Below are 12,240 nucleotides of genomic sequence, written 5' to 3' on the forward strand. Positions count from 1 at the left end.
TTGTTCTAATTAAAAATTTAATCTATACATCAACAAAAATGGGAATAAAAGTTCTAACGTTGTTTTATGAAATTTTCTCAAAAGTGTTTTCTCTCGACAATAATATTTATCTAAAAAAAAATATATGGAATGAGGGAAATGAGTTTTATTCACTGCAAAATGAAGAGAAATTATACAGTCAAAGTTTAAGGTGAAACGAAGCAATGCAAAATAATTAAGTATGCATCTTTTGAGGCATAATGAAGAAGAGATAAGATTCCACAAAATACAAAGCAAATGCAAACAATAAATAATTCTAGTGCTAATTTTACTCTTTGCGTAATCTGCTTGGTTGTTCCTGTTCTTAATGGAATATCCATTAATCCATGCTTCATGTTAAGTATAATCCATGTTCTGTGCAATATTTATGGAAATATTAATGAAAAAATTAAGGTGAAAAGAAAACTAATATTTTAATAAATTATAATATTTTTAATATGGAATTAGAGGATTTTTATATTCTAGGGGCTTTAGTAGAGTAGATATTGCAAAGAGCTACTTTTATTACCCCTATTCTCTTCTTTATGTTGGTTGAGATTCATTACTAATAGTGGCCTTAGTTTTTTTTTAAAACCAGACCTAGCCTAAATCTTTTAGGCTAGGTTTAAATCTTTTTAAACTAGGTCGAAGTTGTTTAAACTAAATCGGTCCTGAACAATTTAAATTATGCCTAAAAGTTTCTTAGGCTGGAAATAAGTTTATAAAGATCAGTTTTTTTTTAAGGTTTTAAGGTTAGTTTTATAAGCTAGACCTAATGTTTTATTTTTAGGCCGGATTTTAATAATTTAAGCTAGAGTTAAGTTTTCTAAAATCAGCATATAAAGCATTTAAGGCTAGTTTTAGCTGTGTTTCTTTCAGACACAGCTTTTGTGTACCGAGCAAAATCGAAAGTCGTCAGATCGGCCTCAAACTTGGGATGAGCACGAATTAGGGTCCCCACATTCCAAAAAACGTATGCGCCAAAAATTTTTTTTTCCGGCCGTCCGTCCGGCCGTCCGGCCGTCCGTCCGGCCGTCCGCCGTGGTTCAACCATAAATTGCAAGAGAACGGTAATAGATAGAGACTTGCGGTAAACGGCAAAGTTTAAAAGTCGACTGGAAGACGTCCGATTATGACGTCAAATTTTACCCCCCACCCCCCCGTCCGCCATTTTGAATAACCTCAAAATTTTGTTTTCGCTATATCTCAGCCGCTATTATAGGTAGAGGTCTGAAATTTTGATATGTTGTAGGGGCCATCAAGAGCTTTCCAACGATGCCTCATTTTCAAAAATCGGTCAAGCCGTTTAGTCAATATGGCCGCCACAATTTTTCATCGAAAATCGACCATAACTCGAAAACGGCTTGACCGATTTTGATCAACCCGGGGTCAAATGAAAGATCTCCACAAACCCTACAACTCTCTAAAACATCCGAAGTTTCAAAAGTGACCGCTAGGGGGCCAAAAATCAAAAACAAAATTTTCGATTAGTTTTCGATGAATATCTCGAAAACGGTGACATAAATTTTTTTCATTTTTTGATATGTTGTAGCTGACTATATTATCTAGCTCCATGCCAAAAATGAAGAAAATCTATGGATCCGTTCTCGAGATATAGCCTTCCAAAGTTGGCATGTCATATCTCGAGTTCTACAAGTCCGATCTTGATCAACTCAAGCGCAAATGAAAGGTTTCGAGAAACCCTACAAATGTCTAGAACATTGCAACTTCGAGAAATGACCGCAAGAGGCGCTAAAATCAGAAACAAAGTTTTCGAAAATTTCGAACTCGAATTTTTCGAAAATGGCGACATAAATTTTTTTAATTTTTCGATATGTTATAGCTGACTTCAAGATCTTTCAAACAAAAAAAAATTTATGAAAATCTATGGATCCGTTCTCGAGATATAGCCTTCTAAAGATTTCTTAGGGAATGACTTTTCAACTTTTCCCGACTTTGCGCGTATTTAAATTAATTCGCGTTCTAGTTTGCTCTCACAAAATTGGTACACTGAAAGAAACACAGCTCTCGTAAGCTTGGTCAGCTTACCAGTACATTTTTAAATCTAGGCCTGTGTTTTTTTAAACTACGTATGAAATTCATTGCTAGTCTGACTTGAATGCTTTTGTAAGCAAAATTGGTAAAAATCTTTTAAAAATATATTCAGTACTGATTTGGCCTGACCTATAAAGAATGACTTTAAAATACTTAGACCAGACTAAAAAAAATTAACTGTTGGGACTAAAGCCTAGTTTAAGGAAATCTAAGCTGTTATTAATAAAGAATTTCACCTTTTGTCAAAGTTTTTTAAGCTAGATTTAATTTCTAAAAGTTAGGCCTTTATTTTTTTACGCTATGATCAATATTTTCCAACTTAGGCTTAAGTTTTTTTTCCTTAAGTTTTTCTTAGTTCTTATTCTCTTCGAAGTACTTTTTCTACTCTCGTAAGTGAATAACTTAACATCATTACCTTAGTATAATAATTCAATAAAAAAAATTGAATGAATTCATATCATATCATTTCTTGTTACAAATTTCTTCTACTTCGTGGAAAATGTTGCAATTTTATTTTTCAAAAACTAAAACCTTGTCGTTCTATCATGGGTTTGTGATGTACTTTTTTGCTGTACATTGATGGAAAAATATTATTATTTTCAGCACAGACGTAAGAGAGCTTCTTCAAAGAGTTGCATTTTCCATTTCACATCAAATGAAAAGACATTCCAATGGAAATTCCTGAGTGGGATGATATATGAAAAATATTCCAATCTCAACCATTATGCAGATATTTCAATATTCTCAACATTGTTGGTTTTTTTTTATTCTTCTTGTTCAGTCTTCGCTTCCTCGGGAGTACATTCAATTTGCACATGAGGAAGATACCAATATTGGGCAAATTATTCGTTCAATTTGAATTCAGTTCAATTAGCACAAATTCTAGATGAGAGTCCGATGAATGTTAAAAGTCTGTAGACATTTTTTTTCTATACACATTCTACTTTCCCTGAGGGTTCACAGTCCATTGGAAAGGCATAAAAAGAGGATTGTTGAAGAGGAAAAAGGGGGTACAAAAAAAAAGAAGAGAGAACGATATTGAATTAAATCCAATATTTGATTTGAATTCAGTGGAAAGTTGGAGGGAAAAAGGAGACTACAAAATTGACTGAAAGCACAAATACTTGGACTCTTTGAGGAAGGTATAGCTTGGCTGTCCAGCTTGAAAAGTAGATGATGGAGTGAAGGGGAAAAAGTGTGAGAGATGGAAAAACTATGGTGAAGAGGAAATTGCGATGAAATTGATGAAAATTAATAAAGACTCTCTGCACTACTTTTCCTCTTCTGTTTTCCTCACCCATTTCATTCTCAGATCCACTGCCAATATGTACTATATGCTACGTTTCTTTTTTTTATTATTTCTCCCACTATACCCTAACATCCTACCCCCATAAACATCCTTTTCCTCCTTTCGTTTTTTTTTTTACCATTCGCAATAGGGAAAGAAATAACATGGGGAAAATCTATATATAGTTTTTTTTTTTGGGGAAAAGAGAAAATGTACTACACATATACTCACTCTGAATTGGAGCATAAATGTTAAGGTAGAGACAATCCTCTGATTGATTTTGCAAATGCTGAAATAGTCTCTTGAGGTACTCCAGACGCCCCTTGGACATTCTCTCCAGTGCTGCTGTTTCATTTTTAATATCAGGCAATCTCTGTGGACATACTGGGCCAAATCTGGAAAAGGTGCCAAAATGAGAGGAAAAAAATCATTTTATTTTTGCTCCTTCACTTGAAAATCTCATGCATTCTTGAGGAGTATTTTCGAACAATGTCCTCTTGGCTTTCCACCCCACCAGCCTCATGACTTTCACGCCTTCCCTCTTATATGACTTTTATCCCAAAAAGGAGATACACACAACATACTCTCCTTCCACCCCCCCCCCCCCCCCCAAAAGGAACCCCATCATTGAGCAATATTTTCTTCACTGCTTTTTCGGTAGACGAAAAGGGAACCTTCTGTTCTTGCCTGAACTTTTAGTTAGTAGATTATAAGGAAGTAATTACATTGAGTGGGAAGTGAATGAGCCACATTTTCCTTCTCAAATTGATTGATACCGAGAAAGGCATCGCAGACAGGCTCTTTAACGGAGGGGAAGAAAAATAGATAAGATGCTATTTAAGACGAAAATTTATCTACTTGGAAACATCTGGGGTGGAATTTTGGTACAAAAAATTGGGAAATTCCATTACAATTTATTGAATTAATTTCTTCGAAAGTTTACTTAATTAGCCCAAAAGTAATTATATTAATTTATAAATAAATTAAGGAATAAAAGAAATCAAACTGAATCGTTATAAAATATTTAGAAGATTTATTAAATATTTGTTGGATGGTAACCTTATGGGACATCCAAATATTGTCTACCCGCCATTGTCATTCTTATATTGTTCGTTCACGCGTCAAGACATGAAATGTATTGAATTCTTTTTATAATAAATTATCAGTGAATTAAAGTATCGAGTGTGTAAAACAAATCTATTAGAACATCTTGTTGATCTGGACATCTTTCGGCCATCCGTACCATCGGCGACGTTGAGGGATATTAACTAATTAAATCTCATCTCGCAGGTACGTCCAGATGCAACAATATTTAATTATGGAAACCATCGACACAAGTCACTGCAATAAATTTATGCTTATTTTTTATTGAAAAATAAGCTTATTTTGGTCAACAAAGTCATTCCAAGTTTGTTCTTTGCCAAAAATGAACTGATGTTTCAATATTTTCCATACTAAACCTAAGGTTGTTTGCAATGTAGATATTAAATGTTTTCTTCACAATTTTTCCCTACTTTCAGATCAATATTGAGAGCTTTAAATAACATAGAAAGTAAACATATTTTGTCTACAAATCCAATATAAAATTTTCCCAACAGAATGTCATTAAAATGATATTAGCTGTGTTTCTTTCAGACACAGCTTTTGTGTACCGAGCAAAATCGAAAGTCGTCAGATCGGGCTCAAACTTGGTATGAGCACGAATTAGGGTCCCCACATTCCAAAAAACGTATGCGCCAAAAAAAAAATTTTCCGGCCGGCCGGCCGTCCGTCCGTCCGTCCGGAGTTCAGAGCTAATTTGCAAGAGAACGGTGATAGATAGAGACTTGCGGTAAACGGCAAAGTTTAAAAGTCGACTGGAAGACGTCCGATTATGACGTCAAATTTTACCCCCCACCCCCCCGTCCGCCATTTTGAATAACCTCAAAATTTTGTTTTCGCTATATCTCAGCCCCTGTAATAGCTAGAGGTCTGAAATTTGGATATGTTGTAGGGGCCATCAAGAGCTTTCCAACGATACCTCATTTTCGAAAATCAGTCAAGCCGTTTAGTCAATATGGCTGCCACAATTTTTCATCGAAAATCGACCATAACTCGAAAACGGCTTGACCGATTTTGATCAACCCGGGGTCAAATGAAAGATCTCAACAAACCCTACAACTCTCTAGAACATCCGAAGTTTCAAAAGTGGCCGCTAGGGGGCCAAAAATCAAAAACAAAATTTTCGATGAGTTTTCGATGAATATCTCGAAAACGGCGACATAATTTTTTTTCATTTTTTGATATGTTGTAGCTGACTATATTATCTAGCTCCATGCCAAAAATGAAGAAAATCTATGGATCCGTTCTCGAGATATAGCCTTCCAAAGTTGGCATGTCATATCTCGGGTTCTACAAGTCCGATCTTGATCAACTCAAGCGCAAATGAAAGGTTTCGAGAAACCCTACAAATGTCTAGAACATTGCAACTTCGAGAAATGACCGCAAGAGGCGCTAAAGTCAAAAACAAAGTTTTCGAAAATTTCGAACTCGAATTTTTCGAAAATGGCGACATAAATTTTTTTCATTTTTCGATATGTTATAGCTGACTTTAAGACCTTTCAAACAAAAAAAAAATTATGAAAATCTATGGATCCGTTCTCGAGATATGGCCTTCTAAACATTTCTTAGGGTATGACTTTTCAACTTTTCCCGACTTTGCGCGTATTTAAATTAATTCGTGTTCTAGTTTGCTCTCACAAAATTGGTACACTGAAAGAAACACAGCTCCCGTAAGCTTGGTCAGCTTACCAGTACATTTTTAGCTTTGAAAATAAACACAAAGATTTTTATTTTTAGGTGCTTCTGTGCAAGACATTTGGCAGATTCTCAATTTGCTTTTTACGTACAAAATTTCGAAGGTATTTCTCCTTCTTCATCAGGTCCAAAAAATGTATCTGATTATTATTTTTGAATAGTTTCTCGTATAATTTACAATTTTTAAAGTATTTTTTGATCAATGAAGATTTTTGTTCATATTTTAACATTAAAAAATATCGAGAAAGTATCGAGAGCTTTAATGTTATTTTAAACCAAAAGCTCTCTGCTGTATATACCGAGAGAACTTTTTCTGCAAATTTTGAATATGTCCCAAATGCAAATAACTCATCCGGGTGAATTGTTATACTTTTTTTTTACGCATTCCTTCCTGTCTTTTACTCTTCACTTCAACAAATTGTTTGTTCCCCCTCAAATAAATTTTTTATTCAAGCATGTCCCACATCCTAACGAATAAAAAAGCACCAAAATCTCTTTTTTTCTCTGTACCCTTTGTGACCAAAAAAACCCGAGAACTTTCACACAATCGTATATGTATGTATATGTGAGGGGGTAAATTTAGTCTTAGAGTGGGAGTAAATAAAATAAATAAATAATATATAGAAACATTGTTTGAATTTGTACAAATATTCAGTGTGCTAGAAACCTCGATTACGGAGGCGGTATAGGGAGAAGCTTTCCGCTTCTATCTGTTCAGGGGTGGTTATGCTATGTGTATTATATGTAGCGTATGTTTCACTCACAGGGCATGCTACATATATGTATATACTACCACCCCCGCCCAGGAAAAGGCTCCACCCCAAATGACATGGCACAGAGAATTACATAACATAAATCCCTCATTGAACAACACATGATAAATGTGCGAGTGACAAATGTGGGGCAATGATTATTACAAAAATGTCGAAAAATGTTAAAGGAATTTACTAAATTTCACTACAAATTACCAAATTTGTGTGCTCTCATGGGAAATTTGACAGTAAATTACGCTGAAATATAATTCAAATTTTTCACAATTTCCTCCCTGTCATCCTGCCCCCTTTTTTCCCGCGATTCTCCATACTTTCGCGCTCTTTCTCTCTATCTTGTGCCCCACCTCCGCATCGTATCCTTCGTTATATTGCCCCCAACTCCATCATCCTCGTATACTAAGGGGTGTCTTCCTCGCAACCATCTCACCCAGATGCCGCACTTTATACACACATACCCTCAACAAAAAAAAGAAGAGAGAGAGAAGAGAAACGACCCCCAAACCAGAGCTTCATGACATGATATTATCGCGATGAAGCGGGGGTGAAATTAAGGGAATTTGCGGAAGGCATAAAGTTTTTCCCACGAGTGACTCCTGGGCCAGGGACAAGGGTGTGCCGCCTTGTTTGGGTGAGGAGATTTTCTGGGTGGTAATTTTTCAAAAAGTATATAACTACATACCCACCCACCTCTGTGGGGTACCTCACTTTTTTAGTCACCAAAGAATTTCCTCTCTGTTTTGCAATGCAGAAAGGGCAAGAAAAAAACGAGGTAAAAGGATAATTTTTCTACATCCTTTTTCCTTCTACCCCGGTTGATTTTGAGGTGAAATCTGTCTCCTCGTTTTTTTATATATAAAAAAAACTTTCAAAGTAATAGAACCCTTGAGGGTGTAAGCATCCTGTGGCACACGCAATGGTCGTTTTAAAAGAGTTAATGTAACAAGTTGGAACAGTTTAGAAGATCACCTAATCACGGATATAAATTAATGTTTCTTTGCTGGTTTTCTTCCTTGTAAAATAATCATTGGACGATGATGAAGGATGAAAGAAGTTTTTTGAAGAATTTTCATATATTTTTCGAAGAGATAATTTGAAATAGAAAATTTTCTTTAATTTATTTCTTAATTTAAAATTAATATTTAAATTTTATAGATATACGACATGCAAAATAATTTGAAGAAATGTTTAAGTTTCAGAATTTCTTTTAGTATCTTTAATACTTTTTTAACCCGGTTTTGCCCTTAGTTAACTCGGAAAATTTTCTTTATTTTTTTATATTCCCATTTTTGCAAATTTTTGCTGAGAATTTTCTTTTTTTCTTTTCCAGAAAATTATCGAGTCCATCTTCGTGAAAATTTCAAAAAAATGTATTTCAAAAGAAAATCTTGGACATATTTGGGTTAAATTAAATTAGAATACATATTTAAAGAAAAATTGTACAAATTAAAAATTCTTTCTCAAAAATTGAATGAAAGATGGAAACGCTTTTTATTCCGTCAAAGTTCTAAATTATTTCTTTTGAATGGGAAGCAGAAGAAGAAAAAACGAAGAATTTTATTAATTTCTTTCTGAAATTTTCTCACAAAATTAAATTCTGAATTTCATTCGCTTCACAATTTTCCCATTTTCTGTGATGAGAAGGTGAAGGAAAGTTTTGTGAAATGAATGCATAAATTTTCCCCTGGTGTACACAATCTCTTGTGTGCAGATTTATCAGATGAATTGATATAATACCCCTAAAAAGACTTGGAGATTCTACCCATCCGTGTGATTTGTTAACATTATTTTGTATTATTTACATATTCTTATGCTTATGTATTTTACATTTTATTCAAAATTATTGCTGTTAGACCGAGTTCCCGGGGCATTACTCATGGAGATTTATTGTGCAGCAGTTTGAATAAATGACACTTGTTCTATATTTTGAGTAAAGTTCATTGAACAGTGGAATGGGATACGTGATATAGAGACGAAGTGTATGAAAAGTTTCCACACTGTTTGAAAAATTATTGCCACTCTTATTTATGCGCAAATTATTCCAATTTTAAAGCATACACACACACGAACAGATTCAATGAGAAATGTTGGGGGGATGAGATTGGGGGTGGGATGTATCACGGAATATTTTAAATGAAGAATTTCAGCTACTTTCTGTATGCAGTTTTCCACGGTTGCGTCTTTTATAAAAACTGAGCTTTACGAAATTTCTTTTGCATACCTACCACCCCCATATATGCATATATTTCACAACACATGACAGGGGAATGTACTATATAACGTTTTTTTTTCAGACATTCCCAAACATAAAAAAGTTGCATTTTAAGTATGTCTACAGAGTGCTAAAAATTCTAATTTCATTTGACACCGCCCTGAAAGCTCTCTCGCGAAAATCCATTGGAGCTTTCAAGGAAGCCCCTGGAAAAAATGTATCTTTTTAGTGAAAATTAAATTCATGTCTGGCAACCAAAGCTGCTTTATAAAGTTTTTTCGTAAATTAATTAAGGATGAAATGGCATAAAGTTTATGTGAATTGCTTCCACCACTTTTTTGGCATCAAACTTAATATTTTTCAATAAAGAACAAAACTTTCTGGCTATTTGCAATGACCGAAAAAAAGTTTCCTTAAAGTATACTGTGCGAGGGAGAAAGAGAACAAAGGAGAAAATTTCATGCTGACTTTGTGGGAAAAAGCTTCCATACAACAATAATCGCTCAACTGGCTCAATTCACAACCCTTCTTTACCCACACCAGCCCTACCTTGTATTCTCCACAATCCTGTGGAATACCTCAATGACGCAGTTCACAACCTACGCACTCTACACCCTGCTGCTCAAACGTTACCTCCATACCCTTTCGTGGAGGTACTTCAACAAAGGTCCACACAAACACTTGAAGGGGATGTCATGTGGAGCTGGACATCAATTTAATTAATCACTTTCAAGTATTATATTTTGCAGAAATTGTTTACATAAAATGTACCTTAAAACATAATTTTTTTTAATGAATTTTTTTTAAGTGAATTCCGCTACTTTGCTTGTACCCTCATTTTCAACTCATGCAGGTCCAGGAAATTCAATACAACAAAGAGCTTCTGACCTGACCACTCTCTCGCACTCCTTTTGTTTCAGCAGCAAAAACCCCTCACGGCAAGGCAAGAAGGTGGAAATTTAATTAAAATAGACTCATTTAGTTTTTTTTTTGTTTCTTCTTCTTCTGCACGGAAAGCTAATACCAGATTTTTCCTCTTTTGCTATTTTCATTATTTCACGTTTTTTTTTTGCTTTCAAATTATATGTGCAACATTTTGTGCAAAATTATCTTAATTATCAAAAGGAAATTCATTTGTGGCATTGTAATTATATTTCCCAATTAACCTAGTTTAATTAATGCAAAAAATAATATTATGTAGGTAGCCTAAACAATTGTTGTTTCCAGTGAGAAAATACAGCTGTTTGAAAGCTGCAAAAATATTTTATTTGTTACTAAAAATACTTAAAATAACTCCTAAACAACAATCTACAAAAATTCCGTCAAAAATTTATTAATTATGGGGTAGATTCTGGTAAAAATATTTTCTTTTCTTACAATTCGTGAGTTATAAGGTTTTTTGGCATTCTCACAAAAAAACTTATAAAAATAAGGTCTAAAAAGTTTCACAGTTCAACTTTATATTTAATTGTGTTTAACTAGAAATATTTAGAAATTTACGTAATTTACGTAATTTAACCAAATTCGGATAACTGGTTTCTAGTTACTTTAGAACTGAAGATACTGATGCAATGAAAATCCGATTTCACCATTTTTTCAGAGTGTGGCGCCCTGAATAGGGGGGCGCCACAGGGCTTTGGTCGACTCCTCTAGTAACCTCAACCCTCTCGTCCTCAAACTAATCTACAGAGCACTTTGAGCTTGCAGCTATACCCGCACAAGGCTGAGCTCCGACTAACTCTCCCTACACACGTCAGCACTCTTTGCCATTCTACACTCATCAGCACTCTTTGCCATTCTACATCTAATTACTCTCTCAGTGCTCTCCTACATTCTCTTGTGGATTCTCATATTCTCTCGCCTATTTGAGGGTTTGTAACCTAGAGGCAGAAGCCGTTGCCAAGGGTGGGCAGCCGTTACAGTTACCGCCAATCTAAGGGTACTCACTCTATGAGCAGGTTAATATTCGCTGGATAGTGAGTCGGGTGCTACAAGAGTTAAAGAATTAATTTTTAACAAAAAATGTTTTCTTTAATATTTTTATGTTAAAAGAGAACAAAACTAAAGGAACCTGAAAGCTAAAGAATAATGTCGGATTTTTCTCTTCACTTCCAGTTGATCTATATAATAAAGAAAGGATTTCGTTCCTGTACAGCTATGCATTTCTACACCGTTTGTCCGATCGTGATGAAATTTGGTACAGAGACTACTGATACCAGGCGGTTTTTACCAACGGCATTCATTTTCCCCCCAGAGCCCCCCTTCACATAGCCCTCATATAAAATTCATGCTTTTTTGACTACTTTTTGAATTCGGCGCCATAAATGTTGTGCGAAATTCACTTTTTCTCTTTGAAATATCTGTTGGAGGTTTTTGCGTGGCCCATCTATATAATAAAGAAAGGATTTCGTTCCTGTACAGCTATGCATTTCTACACCGTTTGTCCGATCGTGATGAAATTTGGTACAGAGACTACTGATACCAGGCGGTTTTTACCAACGGCATTCATTTTCCCCCCAGAGCCCCCCTTCACATAGCCCTCATATAAAATTCATGCTTTTTTGACTACTTTTTGAATTCGGCGCCATAAATGTTGTGCGAAATTCACTTTTTCTCTTTGAAATATCTGTTGGAGGTTTTTGCGTGGCCCATCTTCTCTATATAATAAAGAAAGGATTTCGTTCCTGTACAGCTATGCATTTCTACACCGTTTGTCCGATCGTGATGAAATTTGGTACAGAGACTACTGATACCAGGCAGTTTTTACCAACGAGTAAATATTTCATTAAATTTATTTCAATTCGTCACAAATTTCTTCTCTTCTAAAAATTTGCGCGAAGCGCAACAAATCCCCGCGAAGCGGGGCGAGGTAAATTGGAGCGAAGCGACAATTTACCTCGTAAAAGATAAATTAAACTTTATTAAAAGAAAATTTTGGTCTTGCAGCAATTCCAACAACTTCCCCCAAAACATGTGGAAAAAGAACTTTCTAGCCACCCGTTGCTCCATTTTACAAAACTCGTACGTATGCGCAACTCCCTAGCACACATATTTTTGGTTTCACCATTTTCCCAAGAGGAAAAATGTTTAAAAGATAAGAA

The 12,240-nt window shown here is 34.9% G+C and overlaps 1 protein-coding gene across 4 annotated transcripts in view; it reads right to left on the reverse strand.

Moving 5' to 3' along the window:
- The window catches only part of LOC129788634 (neuroligin-4, X-linked), a 63,226-nt gene that overhangs the window by 32,590 nt on the left and 18,396 nt on the right, over positions 1–12,240 (reverse strand). For all 4 annotated transcript variants that reach the window (XM_055824870.1, XM_055824887.1, XM_055824862.1 and 1 more), the window contains exon 3: positions 3,593–3,756. In XM_055824870.1, the coding sequence (XP_055680845.1) occupies positions 3,593–3,756 (164 nt within the window). The remainder of the gene's footprint in view (positions 1–3,592; positions 3,757–12,240) is intronic.

The sequence above is a fragment of the Lutzomyia longipalpis genome, chromosome 1, assembly GCF_024334085.1.
Source record: "Lutzomyia longipalpis isolate SR_M1_2022 chromosome 1, ASM2433408v1".
In the NCBI taxonomy this organism is placed as follows: domain Eukaryota; kingdom Metazoa; phylum Arthropoda; class Insecta; order Diptera; family Psychodidae; genus Lutzomyia; species Lutzomyia longipalpis.